Source organism: Ixodes scapularis, unplaced genomic scaffold (genome assembly GCF_016920785.2).
Source record: "Ixodes scapularis isolate PalLabHiFi unplaced genomic scaffold, ASM1692078v2 PGA_scaffold0__279_contigs__length_252992795, whole genome shotgun sequence".
Lineage (NCBI taxonomy): Eukaryota > Metazoa > Arthropoda > Arachnida > Ixodida > Ixodidae > Ixodes > Ixodes scapularis.
In genome coordinates this window covers 75,138,051-75,156,475 of record NW_024609835.1, presented here as the reverse complement: position 1 = coordinate 75,156,475, position 18,425 = coordinate 75,138,051, and the positions used below count along the sequence as shown (strand labels likewise).

At 43.4% G+C, this 18,425-nt stretch overlaps 1 protein-coding gene across 4 annotated transcripts in view; it reads left to right on the top strand.

Annotated features, from left to right (window-relative positions):
• The window catches only part of LOC8039012, a 154,380-nt gene that overhangs the window by 109,513 nt on the left and 26,442 nt on the right, over nt 1–18,425 (top strand). For all 4 annotated transcript variants that reach the window (XM_029966623.4, XM_029966625.4, XM_029966626.4 and 1 more), the window contains exons 9-11: nt 3,125–3,242; nt 10,015–10,284; nt 11,851–11,940. In XM_029966623.4, coding sequence (XP_029822483.2) covers nt 3,125–3,242; nt 10,015–10,284; nt 11,851–11,940 — 478 coding nt within the window. The remainder of the gene's footprint in view (nt 1–3,124; nt 3,243–10,014; nt 10,285–11,850; nt 11,941–18,425) is intronic.

Genomic DNA, 18,425 nt, shown 5'->3' with positions numbered 1-18,425 from the left:
GGGTCAGGTGTTGGTCAGTGTACCATTTGTTTAGGAACCCACTCCCCCTCTCTCTCGTTTCACGCCCTAAATTTTACACATGCAGAATTCAAGAGTGGGGTCAGGACATCCGGACCCCCCCTCTAAATCTACCCCTGTTCAGGGACTACTTAAGGGGAGAGCTATTGGGGGTCGGGAGGTCGTCAGTCATAAGGCTAAAAGAAGTCGTCTTACGGCTTAAGCGTCTAGTGCTAGGAGAGCCATAGCGGTCGTTGGAGGACGGACGAGGGAACGGAACTTGGCCGACGGGACTGCGAGTTGGTCAACTGTTCTCGTTGCATTCGCTGTGTTGTGTGACTTCCTTGGGAGCAACTGTAGTGCGGCTTGATTGAATCGGGTGTTGGACATGGTCGAGTGACCCGCAGAGCCAAACACTTTTTAGTATTTGGATTATTGTTTACAAGGTCTGCAGGCTTGTGCATAGCTTTACTGGATCAGTGCCGAGACTAGATGGGGTTTTTTGGGCTGGCATCCAACATGGGTAGGTGTTCCTCGAAGTAGAAAGGTTTAAGAACCCCTGCTATAATAAGTCAGAGAATTAAGAAGCTTCTAAAAGGAGTGGAGTTTTGATAACGAAGACAGTCATGTCTAGACCGCATACTATGATGAAACTAGCAACATTATTAATTGTCACATCCCATGCTGAGTCTCAATTGAAATCCCCATGAACAGAATATGAATGAGTTGCTGCGGATGATGTGAGCCTTTGGTTGGTTTCACAATAAACTGAAATATTAAAAAGCTCTAGTTGGTCCAACATACTACCTAAGTGTGAAAAAGACAGACAAGGACATGAAGACGACAGAGACAGCTGTATACTTGCAACAGGCACCTTAATAAAAAAATGTAAGGAAGAGAAGAAAGGAGTGGGAGAAGTGATGCTGAGGATTGCATTAACTTTAATTTATCCTTTTCCATCCGTTTCTTTCTTTTATTTTCATCCTTTTTGTCTTCAGCATCATTTCTCTTATTTATTTCTTTGCTTCCTTATATGCTTTTATTATTATTTTTTTTTTTCACAATACTGCCAGCCCCTTCAAGGGCCAAGGCAGGAGGGGGTAATACAGACACGGAAATCAAATACAACACTGCTTTCAAATATCAACATTCAGAGCAATCTCTAGGATCCGCACCACAAAAATATACACCTCAAGCACCGCTTTCAAAATCAACCTTTGGGAACCTCACCCCAAAAATATACACTCACAGATACACCCACAAGAAGGGTCACACTTACAGGCCAAACAATACGCTTATGGCATTCTCGAATTCAGGAAGGGATTCCAGTGCAACGACACTAGCAGGAAGTTTATTCCACAGCACTACCGCCTGAACAAAAAATGACTGTTTAAAAATATTTATACGGGCATCACTGGTGGTTAAAACTTTCTGGTGGTGCAGGCGATCTAGCCGGTAGCTTTTCGGCTTTACATATTTGGATTTATCAATTCTAATAATGTTGTTGTATATTTGAAAAAACAATATCAGGCGCCAGTTGTAAGTTTACACCTTTTTTAAAAAACACTCGACCTCAGGAACAAGGGAACCTTTTTAGAGCCCACTCATGGGCTTGAGGCTATGTTCAGGGAGCTTTGGACTGCTGATGTCGGACTGTTGATTTCGATGGGCGCAGCTTGCATTAGTTCAATTTCAGGCAATGCCAGTTTCAAAATTCTCGCCTTTTCCCGCTGTTTTTTGCTTTCCGTGGTGTCTATATTTTCTCGAGGACATTGAGAAAGTGTTGTGCCACATTTGAAACAAAAACAAACTCTAATCTATTATTGGGGTATGTGCCCGACAGAGCAAATGCGACTGTATTGTTTGTTTTATTTGACGATAAGCTTTAACGTCGCCGCCCCTTTGGCCGTGTCATTCTAGAAAGCGCTTAGCTGTCAGAAATAATTCACAATAGAATACAGCCTAAATTCATGCATATTTTACATGCACTGATTTTTAAACTAGACGGCAGAACTCGGACATGAAACTTAGTAAGTGTCAACATTCGAGCAATATATTGTATGTGCCACACGGTGCAGCTTTATCCAAAAAGGGTTTCTTTGAGAAAGATCCCAAATAACACAGCACAACAGTGTCAACGAAAGTCAGATTTGATGATAGGATGGAATCCAAGAGGACTTCATTTTAGGGCTTGTTTTGGGAAGAGCTTCCTTTTCTCACAACACGAGCACCAAGGCAAAGGAACGGACGTGACTGGTTTGCTTTCCACCCCAACCAGAACAGCTAATTTTGGCAATGACTGAGAAGTACTTCACACAGATTATCTCTGGTGTTAAAGAGAACAGTTGTTATTGTTCGCGAAATCGCTTCGAGGGCCATTCAACGTTCTTCCCTTTTTTCGTTTCCCGTGAATGTTGAGCAGAAACGCTTACATGGTATGCACTTACCAACTTTATTTATCAAAGGGGAAGATAACACAAAAAGGGTATATAGCATGCACAGGGAAAATAAAGTGGTAACTTCCAAGAGAGTCTAGAAAACTTGGAATGCAAAACCGCAAAACATAGGCAGAGAATCATGCTGGGCAGGTTTCTACAGTCCAGGAGAGTGGCAGAAAATATCTAGGTGATAGGGGGTACGAGAGTCACACCAGCTGCATCATCATTAGCAACATAGCGGTAGCCTAGGAGCGCTGTCCTGTGGGGGATCTGTGGCCGAGTGGGCTAGTACGCGCCAGCTCGAAGCCCATGGAGCGAAAGCTTGTGCTGCAGAACCCACGGATCCTGGGTTCAACCCCAACCCTGCCCGTTTCGATCTGGATGAGCATCGTACTGGCATGCGGTCATGAATCACTATTGCATGGTACATGCTAAATACCCCAGGCTAGTGGTTGTACTGCACTGGCTAAATTTATCATCTACAGTGGGTAACAATTTTGCCATGTTCTGGCTGACTTGTTAGCTCAGGGCAGTTAAAACAAGTTAGACTAATGACTAACTTGTTTTTTGCTGTCCTGTCTTCTTCAGGTCTTCGTCTGTCTTTTACACTTTATATTTAGTATGTCACAAAATGAGCTATTGCGTGCTCCTTGCTGATCACTGTTTTTTCCATGCTTTCATGCTGCCAGGTGGAGATGGTGTACTCGTTACTGTCCATGTTGGGAACCCACGATAAAGACGACCTTAGCAGAACGCTGCTCACCATGTCAGGCTCCCAAGAAAGCTGCATAGCCATGAGGCAGTCTGGTGAGTATTGACACGATGTAGTAGCCAGGGTGCACCCCGGGGAAGGGGGTGTGGTAGTAGACTACTTCCGACAATCCCTGCATGCAACACTGCGCACATTGAATCGTGGGATCTGGTTGGCCATAGAGAGGAGTGGCGCATGGTTTCAATTTTGATCACCTCGTTGACAAAACATCGCATATCAACACTGCATGAAAATGAAGTCGGCGCTAGCTTACATTGCATCACTCATCTTCGTGAGAGCCACCGTGGAAACACGGACATCCAGAGGCCATAGGGGCCTGCCTAGGTTTAGTAAGGAGTAGGAGTACGGCCTGCCGCATCCCATACCTTGCTGGCGTCCTGGCTACTCCGGAGTGCAGCATGACCCTCCCAGCTTGCAAATGATTTGAAAAGCCAATGAAACAGGATGGCTGGCCCGGTATACTTCTCCTTCCATGTGCTGCCATCGTCCTGTGTTTACCTGCACACTAACTCCAACACGTGCACCAGCATTCTATACTTATCGGTAGGTGACATGACAGTATCATAAATTTAAAGAAAGTCGCATATTTGAAAATGCAAGCACTGTCTTTGGTCTTGATATGATGTCATGAATTGAGGTTTGCCAATTGAAACCAAAACTAAGCGGCCAACCAGTACCCAAGATGTTTTGCATGGCACACCGCTAGTATCACTTCAATTCTGGAAGAGGTCTATTACCCCAGAAATAAAACGTGCCTTCAGCAATTGTACTTGAATTTCATGCAGCAAAGTAGAGGGGATGTCAAGTAATGTAATGCAATGAAATTGGATGGGAGAAAGCAATGTGCCTTTTCGCTAGCATTTGCTAGTGGAGATCACATTGATTGTCTGCTTGTTAGTTCTACCAGTAAGCAAATCACTTAAAAGAAGAGAACAAGTCCTAACAAGTGATGTAACTGGTTCAAAAGAAGTTGAGAACAAGTGGAAAATTCAACAAAGCAGAGCACTTTAAACCTTTGCTTGTTAACGCAAGCAAAGGCACTCATACATAAATAGAAAAGAAACTGAAGTTACTGCATTTTTCTCCGAGTTTAATGGACCTTTTTTTAGTAACGAGCACCGTCTACAGAGTTGTCTTCGAACTACAAATGAAGAGCGGCCCAGCTTGCCTCCGCCCGTCAGAATACATTGGCATTGTGCCGTTGTATTATTTTTTGTTGCCTTTTATATTCCATGCTAGCGTATACTCAAACAAGAATCACCAAAGAAGACGAATTATGCACAAATATAGTTGCTGAATATGTTGGACGACCGGAACTTTGCCCTGTAAAAATGGTGACAGTGGGAAGCAAGGCTAGGGGAGGGGGTTTTGCACATGTGCAGCAGCTTACTGGAAAAAGGTCCATTATAAACAAGAAGCAACAGAAAACCCTGTCCTGCATTATCAACAGTGGCACACAAATTGGCAACCATAGGCAGTGGGTAGCTTCTTCATTTCTTAGCTATCAACAAACACATGGTAGTATGCAATGGTGCCACCTGGTGCACTCTCTATATCCATGGATCTCATGCCCTTCGAGAAGACAGGCCATTTTGAAGTGCCTAAACATAAATAGCACACCAAGGCAGTCATTTTTATTTTCCCCTGCATTAGCTTTCTCCCTGTTTTTGTTGTCTGTAGATGTGTGCCAGAAAGGCAGTGACTATTTCGACATCCATTTTCAAAATAATTTGAAGTACTATTATTTTGACGTCTGTGACGCCACTTCTTCAAGACGAAAAAGTATTTAAAAAAGTTATTTTGACGTCCCCTGTTAAAAGAAACAAAATTTTCATTATTTTGATGTTTTAATTTTAAAACATCAGAGACATAAACTTGATGGCGATCGAAATTGGTTGTAAAATAGAATATCACCTTGCTTGCAGTCGGCGTAGCAGTTCAACACACATTTCCGTAATACAAATCTCGTGCAGTCGACTATCGTCTTTATGGCCTTTTAAGTGATGGGGAATGCAAGAAGACTTCTCAAAAGTATACCTTGGCTGTGAGGCTGCACGCAATGCTTGCTTGGTTGTGCTAAACATTACAGAATGCGGCACCATTGCTTTTCATAATTAATTTTACATTATTTGTGTAGACGGAGGACCTGAATCTTGTGTTATAGAAATTGTGGTCGATTGCATGACATATGCTGTCGGAAAGTGAGTATCTCGTACAACCGCGACGCAGGCTGCAATATGATAATTTTTTTCTTGGTGTGCCGCAACCCTTGTTGTACATCTGCACCGGTCAAGAAACATCGAGGATGCAGTGTTTGCATTAACAACAGTTTATTTAACATCCCGATCGTTTCATAGCCAACCAAGACTCGTTATACACATTATGCGTGTTTAACATTATTTTCTTTTTGAATATCAGACAGTTTCTCGTGAGTCTTTCACTACTGCACAATTCTTAAACGAAAACCCAGCTGAACTTGTGAAGGTTGTTCTTAAGCTTTCATTTATTCATTTATAAGCTAAATTCATTTTAATCGAACTATGTTTATCGTCTGTGGACCTCAGAAAGATCAATACCTACACTGGATTGGCAAGTAAATGATGCATTTGACGTAAAATTAAACCTATGAGATGTACAGCTATACTCAATCGAAGGAATTTATAAATATTCTTGCTATATACAAATACCTTTTCTCCAGTCACAAATGATTAACGGAGGTTGTCAGAATACCTCTGCCTGATATATACTCATACATATAATAGGCACTTTAATTTTGAAAATTTTACAGCAATGTAGAGATCAACATTCACAAAGTTTGTTTCTTTTTAAATACGCCAGACGCGCTCGTGTACCGTGCCGCTTTGACAGTGCACTTCCCTCCTAAGCACGCGGCTGCAATATTTGTATCTTTTAAGGTACTGATCAAAGCGTTTTAGCACCGTGGAGTGCGCTTCTTACCGAGCACCGGTGCACTGGGGAGAAGCAACATCCTCGGAAGTGAGTTTTGCGAGTGCTGCTTTTCTGCAGTGCACCAGTGCTAGAAGCGCACTCAACAGGGCTAACCTGTCGTGATCAACATTTTTAAAAATACGAGTATCACAGTTCACCTCGAAGTGAATATGGAATAGGATATTACTCGAAACTACTATTAGAAAATTTGAATATTTGCACAGCACTACGGCTATGAACCCAAACCCGGTTCAAAAGAGGGCGGGAGCCAGATGCAAAGTGAGACTTTGCAACCACTAAAAATACTGGGGAGACAATCCCTGAATTCCTAACACTTTGTTTGACATCAAGCAGTATAATTTGGCATCTCTAGGTAGTGCTGGTTAAGGCATTTTTGTGCCCCGGGCTAAGGCTGTTTGGGGCTCCTACTAGGTAACGACGATGACGCCATTATGTTTTTTTTACCATCTTGTGAAATCTGGATATGTTTAATTTGATCATTTTTTTCAAGCGTTTTCTAGATTCATAGATTCAATGGAATTCAGTTTCCCTTGCTGCCAATAGGGCAGAATTGATTTTTAATTGGAAACTGCCTTGCAAATAATCAATTGCTCTAGCACTTTATAGTGTAATGTGTATGTACAAAACTATAATCAATAAAATGTTGGGGAAATATTCATGAACCAAACATGAGGGCACATGTGAGCTGGTGCAAGTTCCTGCTTGTTTTTCTGTTATCACCCCAGTTTCGTGTAATTCTAAAATGTTGAAAATATTCAGATGGTTTCTTTCAAATCCAGCAGCTTCATAAAAAAATCTAAAGAACTTCCAGTTTTCCAATGACTGGAAGTTGTCTAACTACACCTTTGTTAAATAATTACTGGTGTGATCAGTGAAGGGAGCAACACGGGCAAGAAAAAAATTTTGGTGGTTGAGGCAGTCTTTATGGGATCGAGCCACTTCGTCGATGCCCTTCTAATAACTGAACCCTCGTGTCACAAGCAAACACAGACTCCTACAGCCATAAGAGAAACTGCATGTGATTCCAATACATTGACCACTGTCGTTCGAGCTCATTTACATTGAAAATATTTCTAATAAAAATTGGAGGTATTTAAAAAATAAATTGTATACCTACACATTGTCTATTTTAAGGGGGAAGTGTTTCAATAAGTTTTAGTAGCAATCTTGTCCCTTCTAAATGCAGTAATTTAGGCCTTAGCGGCCATTTGGATGTACGACTTCAAGTTAAAGAAAAATTCACGGGGTCTCTTATGTTATCCCTAGGACGACTTGAGGGCGAAAGCCCAAGTGCCGATGCATTAAAGACAGACACATAATCTACTTAATTCACATTGATTCCTTTTAAATTGCGTCTAATTTGCCTGAGTGGTCACATGAACATGATAGTGAACCTCCGAAGACAGCGCGCTCTCTGACGATGATCCTTTGGCGCCGTTTCCTTATCCCAGTTAGATCGTGGTGTCGGCTGTGGTCCCGGTGATAGTGAACCTCCGAAGACAACGCACTCTCTGTTGACACACTTTTGGCGCCGTTTCATTCGTACCTTTCGTTTTGGTACATTTCGTGCCGCCGACATGTTTTTTGAAGGTTGACTGAACGATGAGACATATAAGTCTTTCGCCTTAATAAGGGGTTATACCTCAAATGTCCCTGAAACCATTGGACTACTCGCATCACTGGGAGGAAGAAAAAGTATTCACTCGCACTGGCAAACCCGACACTGACTTCGGAGCAGTTGCTTGCAGTCGGTGCTTATAAAAAGCTGTTGCGGGGCGTCTCAAGAGCAGGATCCTTTAAACTCCTGTTGGTGGTTATGGAGCCAAGGTCCCGAAGGTTTACCAGCATCTTTCTGCTTGTTTTAATTTTTTCATTCTGGAGTAAACTCCTCATGGAACCTCACTATAAGGTTAAAAAAAAAAAATGTCTACAGTGTGTGCTGCTTGAGTAGTCTTTGGCAACACTTGCTTTACTTCAGAATGAACTTGGATTTATGCAACCAAAATACTGAGTTCTCTTGTCAAAGGAGCCACTCGCCACACTTCAGCGTTTCACCAACCCCAAGAATGACACCATTACTAAGCATCTGCATATAAACAAATTGTGAAAGTGGTGGACGTTGTTTATTGATATGGAGGATTGCAGCCTATCGAAAAGGAAAAGGCATTTCGTGAAACTGCCCTATAGTCTCAGGACAGTGAAGAGGAGGCGCCTCAGTCAGCCGATAGTCGGTGCGGCTGGTGGTAAGAAAAGGCAACTTCGGGAAGATTTTGCTGCAAAGTGATTGGACATAAGTGCCGCGTCCAAGTTTGTCACGACATTTGGACGTTCGAGCTCAAGATGGGGTTGCGAGCATTCGGTATATGATGGTGCTAAATGTCCAACCAAACTTCACTGCCCCATGGGTATAGACCGTTCCTCTAGGAAGAGCAAAAGGAAATAACTGCCTTTCCCTTCTCACCCCGTGCATCGCCTGCTCCTCCAAGTGGGCTGTACATAACATCCGGCTGGCGTTCAAACTCGGTTTAAAATCGTGTCATTTTGAAAATTTTAAGCGCAGATGCGCGGATTTTGATATGCAAGTGATTGTGGAATGCTATGCTCGATAAAAAAAATGAACCGGGTCTAACTGCAATGTTACCTGAATGCAAATAAAAAAAAATGGAAAAACTGTGTCAGAGTGGCTGGGCGGTCTGGTGAAAAGTAAATCCGGTTCCTGTAGCTATTTTACTATACGAAGTTCGTACTGGTGTAGGCCTTTAGCGACAATGAGTGGAAGTCTGGAATAATAAATAAAAACGTGCTCCCCTGGCGCAATAGACGCAGTGATTGAGTTGCCGGCTGACTCCACTGCTATTAAAGTAACGGAAAAAAGGTACGCTAGTTGATCATTTACTGAAGTAAAACAACAGAGCACTAAAGGCTGATTTTGGAGCAGCCATACATATTCTAAGAACGCGAACCACTTCATAACGGCAGCCACGAGCGAAAGTTCGATGTTCGGTACAACCCAAAGATGGGTTGTACCGGCGGGACTCCGGTATCACCCTTTCATCCGCTGTTGAATCCATACAAAATCATTCCGCTCGTTTCATCCTCTCAAACTATCATCGCACATCCAGTGTCACATCTATGAAAGCATCCCTTTCCTTGCCTAACCTCTCTCTTCGCAGGAAAATATCCCGGCTTTGTCTTTTTCAGAAGATTTTTCACTCTAATCCAACACTTCGTCAAACATTATTTTTAGAACCATCTTACATTTCGCTACGAACTAATCACCATCTAAAAGTGGGCGTCCCCCAGTGTAACACCTCATCTTTCAATGCCTCCTTCCTCCCTCAGACCTCAATAGATTGGAATCGCCTTCCTGCACCCATAGTCTCGATAACTGATGCTACTGTTTTTAAAATTGCCATTACTAAGTTTTTTGATGTTCAATAACTTTTGTTTTATGTCTTGCCTTATGTATCGTTATACTCATATGTTTCCGTTTAAAAAAAAAACCCCACTCCTCTCTGTAATGCCTTCGGGCCCTGAGAGAACAATAAATGAAATGAAATGGAGAACGGCAACCTCCCGGTTTGTTGTCTGCCAGCAGAGTCGGGCGCATGCCCTCTCTCTCGTTTTACCCCGCCGAACCTGCTGAGGTTCTCGGATGTGTGGAGAGGGCGTTGTAGTCAAACAAAATGGTGCCGCCCTGACCTGAGAGCTCTAAATAGAATGGTCTATAGTCTGGGCCGGCTCACGTGGCCGCCGGCCATACTACAGCGCATTGCCGTTGTGACTGAGCGAGATGCCGGAGCACCTGTATGCAATCTCTCGCGTCCCCCGGGACAGGCTGCCTCCCGCTGCTGATCCAGCTGCTGCATGGGGCCACTGAGAAGGAGGCCTCCTCCCCGACAGAGGAGAGTGCAGAGGAGCAGCGCCGGGTAATGCGGGAGCTGCGGCTGCGTGCCAGCCAGGCCCTGCACAACGTGGTTCACGCACACCCGGACGACAAGCACAGCCGCCGGGAGGCAAGGGTGCTGCGGCTGCTCGAGCAGATACGCGACTTCTGCGACTACCTGCGGGACATCGAGGCCTGCATCGCCGAGTCCAACCAGAACGGTGAGCCCGAGGCCATTTTGTCTACGCCTGTCCGCTGCGAGTGTTGTAGCACTGGCTGTCGAATGAAGCTACGGGCGTGGGTTGGAGTTAAAACACCGTGAGGCACGGTGAATGGCATGCATATTATGCAGGTAAGAATGCAGCGTGTTGCCTGCTGTGACAGTCTGAGAGCAGAACGGCGGGCTCTTGGGTTGAATTGGGGGCTCCTTTTGGGTGGATACTTGTTGTTGATATTTAGACTGATCATAGAATTGTGCCATTATGTGTTCAGAGATCAGCAAATCTGACAGGTTTTGTTCATTGTCCAGATTGTATTTTTGCACATCACAGTATAACTAATATATAACTTTGATAATTATACAATTATTACAATTATACTACAATTATATTTATGTCATAATAGGCATATAACATAAAAATAATATATGAAATGTGATGTTATGCACAAGTTCTGTTGTGCACCCATGCAGAATGAGACATAGAGAGAGAGAGGAGGCTTGTGTTTCTGGAAACAGTATTTTAAACTTCATTTTAAAGCTGATAATTTGGGGGAGCAGATGTGTTATTTAGTGTTGCACGCTGGGCACATGAATTGACATTTGTGCTAGAGCACTTTTGGAGCATGACATCGGAAACAAAACGATTTTGAACAAACGAACCACAGTTTCTGCCATACTCTGTTTCACCTCACTATGAACTGCAGAGGACACTACAAGCTGTATTGTGAAATGTTAAATTGGCTTGCTTACAGTGTTACATGTGACATTTAGCTGTAGAGATATGTTTTCATGAATAAAAGACAACCATTATGACATACCATATCAAAGAACATTTAGAAAGAATCTATTTTTTTGTGCTTCGATTTTCTTCAAAACAAGTTTTGGCGACCAATGATCAGCTCTTAGACCTTGATAGAAGGCTGGCCGTCGGGCCACCTGTTGGTTACTCTTCTTACAGGGTGTCTGAATATATTTCAGCTATTTTTATAACATCCAACTGAAGCCAGGCTGTTCCACCACTTTCAGAGGTTGCCAACTCCTGCTCTAGATGAACGTCAGTTGTCATTAAATGCAAAAGAAATTGCAACAGTAGGTACAGAGTCAAAAAATTGACTGGAATTGGATAAAACTAAATTAAGTGGAAGGTGCTTCATGTAATGGTACATACATCTATGCTTGTTCTGAAGATTTCGTGAGAGCATGCCACCAGCCCACTACCGTAGGATACCACGCATCCGCCCATTCCCACATTAAGCCTCCATATCCAAATATCTAAGATCTGACAAAATATGCACAGTACATTTATATGTAAAATTGATGACCGGACAAGCGCCCATCCTCCATTTTTTCGCGACTATCTCTAGATTTTGAGTGGGCACTTGCCCGGTATTTTAGTTTTGGAAAAGTCTAACCAGTGCTACAATGAATGTCTCTTAGGAGAGTGGATTCCGTTGCATTTGACAATGCTATGCTGCTGGTTTAGGGCTTGCAAGCTAAGTTTTTTCAAGTGTGCATGCTGTTCTAATGCAACCTGCATAGCTGATTTTATAGGCATCTTTCTTTCCAGAGACTGGTGACCAGCATCCTGGCCCTGCCATTGCTGCTCTAATGAAGCTTTCCTTTGATGAGGAGCACAGGCATGCCATGTGCCAGCTGGGTAAAGTGGCCACTGCACTTGTTTGAGATTAAAATGCCATGATATTTTGGAATGGTTGCAGTTACATCACCTAAATATAATATATACTAAACAAACTGATCATGTCCCAAAGAAACTCCTTACACTAAATTGATGACAGGGCATGTTCAGTTTTCAACTATGCTGTTTCATAATCACCGTAGTATCAATATAACTTAAAATGGATCTCTTTCCATGTCTTGCAGTGAGCAATCGGCTTTGAAATGAAGTAATTACAAAAAGTTCTTTGCAAATTCAATAACTCTTAATCAAAGAGTATCTGTTTGTGTGATTACTTAAATTTGTTGAAGGGTAACAGCGGTTGAGCCAGAGGTTAAAATTTTATAAGTTATATATGTAAGTTAAATTGAGGGGCTCGCTGCAAAATGAACTGGAAAAGTTGGTGTCCGCATGTAATGAGCTTGACCAAAGATATGTAAAAATGGTAAGTTTGCTGTTACTATACACCATTGAAATTTTCAATGGCGGACATGAACACAGATGGGATGACTGAGGCACCCGAAAACTGTGCTTGTGGTGCCATCTCCTGATGGGTGCAGCAACCACTAGGTAATTGCCATCTTTAGACAGAGCGCTTCCTCCACTTGTCAAGAAAAGGTGCTATAAGCATGACTCTACTGAATTGGTTGTTAGTGTTCGCTCATCCTTGAGAATGTCATTGCTGTTGCTCTAATTTTTCACAAGTTAATTGAATTCTTACATGGTAAGATGTGCCATCAAAATATGGCTTTGATGAAAATTTGAGCTCTTCACATGCAGGTGTCAATCTTTCGGGCTCCTTTCACAGCAAACTTTTCGATTCATAATACCTTATAGACATGGTAATAAGATGTAGATAATTTCAAAATTAGCTTTCACAATTTGTGCTTTTTTTGTTGTCAGAATTGCCAACTTTGTATGTACAGTCGTCGCTGACCAATTTTTCAAACACCAATAATTCAAACTTGTTTGATATTTTGGATCTAAAGGAGGAACCGTGACCTACCTACCCATTAGAAATAGTGCATATTCAAAACTGATTTTTTGGACAGCTTGACGTCCAAAAGCTAGATGTTTTGGACAAAATCGTTACGAGCGATCAGCGGGAAACACCAACAAGAAGCCGCCATTTTAAATTCTATTTAGGCTGTACCTCGATTGGCTTGGCTTGTCAGTGCTATACTTGAGTACTGCTAAGTCCTGCCACTAGGTACGCTATGGCTTTTCTTTTCTCTAGCTGTGTGTCATTATCGTCATCATCATTGTTACCATTTTGCTTCGTTCATTCGCAATTCTCCAGTCGTGGACTTGAGCCTCTCATCTCGTCTCGGGTCAGTTGGTTTATGAACATGTAGGTAAGTGGCAGAAAACACAGGGACAAGAAAGTAAACAGGCAAGGGCGCATTCTTGACCAATTTTATTTGAAAAAAAACGACATATATGTAGCCGTGGTGGAACAAACTGTCGCATCCAGTTCTGGCGTAACCCCCCCCCCCCCCCCCCCCCCTAACAAAAAAAGAATGCTCATTTGCCAATAAAGACAATCCGAGTGATTCTACAAGTTCTTGCAAAACCAGGCACATCACCAAATACACAGAGTGAATTATGAAAGTAGTGTATGAAGTACCCTTGTCAGGTGGCTCCTTTTATATTGGCCAGACAGGCATTGGTGCTTTAATGATTATGCACGCAAGCATACCGCATCCACGCAAGCTACCCCGTCAAAACACCTTGCCACTGAGGGCAGTCGTTGCCCATGTGCCCTGTCATTTAGCGACAGCAGGTTTTTGGCTAGGTATCCAGATAAGGTTTTTAGAGTGCGGCCTAAAGCTTTCACAATCGAAGTAAAGGTCGAGGAGTGTATAAGTGACGCGTCATTGCCTTTATCAGCAAATGATTTTTTTATTTTTGTTACGAGGGTTATATTGGAATTAGACGTTACTGTTTGTTCTGGCACTGCTATATATATATGATTAGTTTTTTTCAATAAACATAGTTGCGGGTGAGCCCTTGTCTGTCTACTCTCTTGTCTCTGCGTTTTCTTGGCGCTTACCTATGTAACAAATAATGTTTTGAAAGCCTGTGGATGAGTCAGTATGCAAGCTTTACACAGCAATTTATTTTATGTAGACTTTTTTCAAGATTGTTGTTTAAAATTAGGGCCCAATCAATGAGCATAATAAAAGAGTGTGAACCTACAAGGGTGAACAGAATTTCTGGGTCCATCGAGCTAACTCAGTTGCTCCCCCATGTCAGCTGCTGCTCCCAGCACGAGCATGCCAGTGCAAAGAAGTGAGACTTGACATTGCACACGGATCACGATTATGAACTTTGATCTCCACTTGAGATGAGATGAGACTATAGCACAAATGAGGTAACCTAGAACTGAATCAGTGAGCACTACAGATGAGCAAGCCGTTGCTAAAGCCTCAATTCCTTTGAAGCCTAGTTTGCGGTCATGCCCGCCTGGGCAAGAATGCAAGAAGTACGGCTCAGAGATGCAGAAATGAAAAAATGAAAGACGTTTACAAATCTCAGTAATGCGAAATTAGAGTGCAGCTCTTGGGGATGAGGAGGGGAGGGTACGGAGGGGAGAGTATGCCCCTCCTCCTCCTCTCCTCCCCCTCCTCCTCCGTGCCCTCAACTGCTCCTCCTGCATACCCTCCCATCTTCCCCCGTACCCTCCCCTCGTTCTCCTCCATACACTCCTCTCCTCCCACAGTTTCCCCGCTAAATTTAGCTAAAAAGGGGATGCCACGTGATCTCAAAGTCCTTGCCAAATTTAGTGGGGAAAATAACGTCACATGACTTGCTGTCACATCACATATGAACAAATTTAGTTTCTTCGCTAGATTTAGTGGAAAAATTTAGGTCACGTGGCCTCAACACCAGTTTAATTCCCCGCTAAATTTAGTGGGGATTTGAATTGGTGTTGAGGTCACGTGACGTCAATTCTCCTGCTAAACCTGGCAGGGGAACTGATTTTGTTTGCTATATCTAGTGAAAAAACTGAAATTCCCCCGCTAAATTTAGCACGGTTGCACTGACCCCCATGCCAATGCTGCAAAACATGGAAACGGGTGCCTAAGAGCTATGCTCTAAAAGGGGGTGAGCAAAAGAAAGAGGATGGCCCCGGCTAGAGAAACTGTATATGCCCTGTGTGCGGAGCAGAGTATCGCATTGGGGCTTCCAAGCGGGCATGTTGGATCCAAGGCCGCACTGTAGGAAGTGACCGTCGCTTCTGCAGGAGACCCTGGAGGTGCGGATGGTGTGGCTATGAGGCAGTGTGCTGTGGCATGCGGAACAGAGACGATATAGTGTGGCGGCACGCCACATGTTTTTTGTCGTCCCATCATCTGTCTCCCGTTTCTCTCTATGCCCTGGGTAGAACATAGTAGCCGGATAAAACGTCCCTTTGCAAGCCGTAGCTGCGCATTGTCGTCTGGTCAAAGGTGTGCAGATGGGCCGGTCGCGTATCACTCTGCGAGCTTTGCAGACTCGAGCAACTCGATAGTCCTCCGTGTTGTCTGCTTCACAGACTTTGGAAACATGTTTTAAAACATTGCTCACGTTATAATACGGCGCAATTAAACTGTACCCAGCAGCTACACATAATGTTCATTGGTCAAGGAACCTTGCAGTTCCTTCAATTTTAGTGTAAGATGTATATTTCGCAAACGCAAAGTGAGAAACACGCTCCACCCGAAACTCGGCGCCTGCAAGGTCACTTTCCCTCATGAAGTTGTATCCACCTTGGCCCACGTGGCCGTTTCTCTGCCAATACAAAGTTGGCAGCAAAAGAAAAGGAATGTGATACTCTGACTCTGCAAGTAGAGCCTATACAGTTACTCTAGCCCCGGCCAGACGACCTAATGTGTTGCACCAACCATGTCGGATGGCAATCTTTGGGTACTGGCAAAGCAAAAACAAGAAACGGGAAAATAATACACATATCCCTATGGGTGTTCAACGTGATTGGCACTCTTGAATGGAAGAGTCAGGAAGATATATTAACTGTGATGAATCAAATCTGCCGAACTTCAAATTTGGCAAAGTTCGGCACATGCCAAACTTTTAAAGAAAGCTTCAGCAAAGATTTGGCAAAAATTTGGCAAACGTTTGTGCATGCGCGAGACGCCATACAATTTGGCCCCGCTACAATCGTACAGTGTAGTTGCACCAGCGGTTATGGCGAGGTGTGGAGTAGGTAAGATAGCAACTGTTCGTTTGTCAGCATTTGTGAGTGTGGTTCTCTTCAATATTTTCTGCCTGAAGAACAGAAGATCGCCTAGGAACTGACACAATCCACTGCGCAAGTGACAAATGATGCGGTACATTCTGGATGAGGTGATTTTCATTTGATCGTTCCTGTAATGCAATGAGGTAGTTGCAATGTTTACTGACAAGAACTTTAAATCACTCCTCGCCATTTCTGTATAGCAATCCTCTTTTCGGCTTAGGAGTAGTTTGTGCCAAAATAAAATAATGGTCTTTACTTAACATTATTTTGCAGTTTTCATCTATTCACATTAAACTAAACACGGAACTATCATGTTCGACGTTGCACACCTGACATTCCTAACTTTTTCCACTCTCCCAGATGTCCGCATGTGTCCTAACATCAGAAACCGGCATTGTAAAGTTAAAAACGAGACGTTGCAATTATGGGGCACACACTTTCATGCAAAGCTGATGTGACTCAAATTGAAAAAACATGCATATTTACAATAATTTTGTTGTTTTTCGGTAAAGGCTCAACAGCCGTTGCCTTCATATTCGTGCACAAAACAATGATTCACAGAGAAAGTAAGAACACAGTGTTACAGTCAAACCTCGATGTAACAGACTTCTATGTAACGAAACCCTCTATGTAACAAAGTACATAACTTTTTCAAACCGGAAGTGTATGCATGCCATGTATTTTTGACCTCTATGTAACGAAGTCCCGTTTGCTGAAATTTCGATGTAACGAAGTTTCATGGACAATTTGTCACAAACTTTTGGGTCCCAAAAAAGATTTTGGGAAGCACATACGCTGAAATGGGCCCCCGATAAAGCTCAAAGGGTGAAACGGGCCAAGCCTGGTGAGTGCGGTGTACAGAACGGCTACTAGAGGACACTAGAGCCGTTGTCGTTTCGTCTGTCAGCTCCACTCGCGCTGTGTAGTTTGTTTCGAGGCCTAACTAAAAGCATGCGATTCTCATTGTCCTGGGCGATGGAGCCTTGAAGGCGGTGGAGCCGCCCCTGGCAACGTCGACCTCGACGGCTTTCTATATGCCGACTCTGCTGTCATTGCAACGGAGGTTGGTGACCGAGGAGGCGATAGCTAGCGATATTCGTGGGAACATGTAAGATGAGGACGACATCGAGCCTGATGAGCAAGACACCTGCGTTGTGCCCAATGACCGTGAAGTGGTGGACGCGATCAATGTCTTGAGGTGGTTTGCGATCACATAGCAAGACGAAGACTCAATGCAGGCCGTCTGGCTATATGAACGTCGCGTGATGCCGATAATAATGCCAAGAGTGGCCTAGAAAAAGGTGACGGACTACTTTCAACCGAAATAAAGGCATCTTCGGTGAGTTTTGTGCACCCGAGAAACATTTGTGGAAACTTTCTTTAACGTTAGCCTTGAATTTCAATGTAGAGAAATTTCAATGTAACAAAGTAAATTCCAAACTTTACCGACTTCTTTACATCGAGGTTTGACTGTACCATCTTTATTTCAACAATGTTCACGCTTGCAGACCTGCGCTGATGAGGCCTCAATACCGAAACTCGCGTATCGTCTGCTACTACCCAACCTCGTTGTCACACCACTTCTTCAAAAACTCACTGTAAAATTCAGAGTACCGTATTTTCCGGACTATAAGTCGCACTGTTGTATAGGTCGCACATTCAAATATTGTTTTTATTGGGAAAATTGGTATATAAGTCGCACCTTTGTATAAGCCGCACCTCATTGCACGGTTCATGTGATCAGTTCTTTAGTTGACACGCATCGGTATCGCGAAATCGGGGTTTCGCACAATCGGCCAGAATGCAGATACCATTTGTTGCGCAACTTTGACGTTTCAGCTTGCGAGAGATGCCCATACACGACGCTGTCTGTCGGAGGCAATCGAGTGTTTCACAGCAAAAGGATTTAAAACACGCAAAATGAGAAGTTGTTCGGGTTTATTCGAGCGAACACATGCTGAGCAAACGAAAGTTTAACGAGCTAAACACTCGTGAACCAGGCTTTGGACCACTAGACCTAGCTTAGGCCAAGCCCCGGAGAGACGCGAGCTTCAGTGTGCAGGCAGAAAGATAAACCTTGACATACTTCTTCTCGGTACTTCTAAAAGATCAGCTAGGCACAATCCTTCCTTTTACGCGTAGGAACACGGTTTGCTCGTCAAATGGAAACGAAGAAAGACGCGAGAGAATATTCTGCAATGCGTGTATACCAGCCCACTTAAATTTC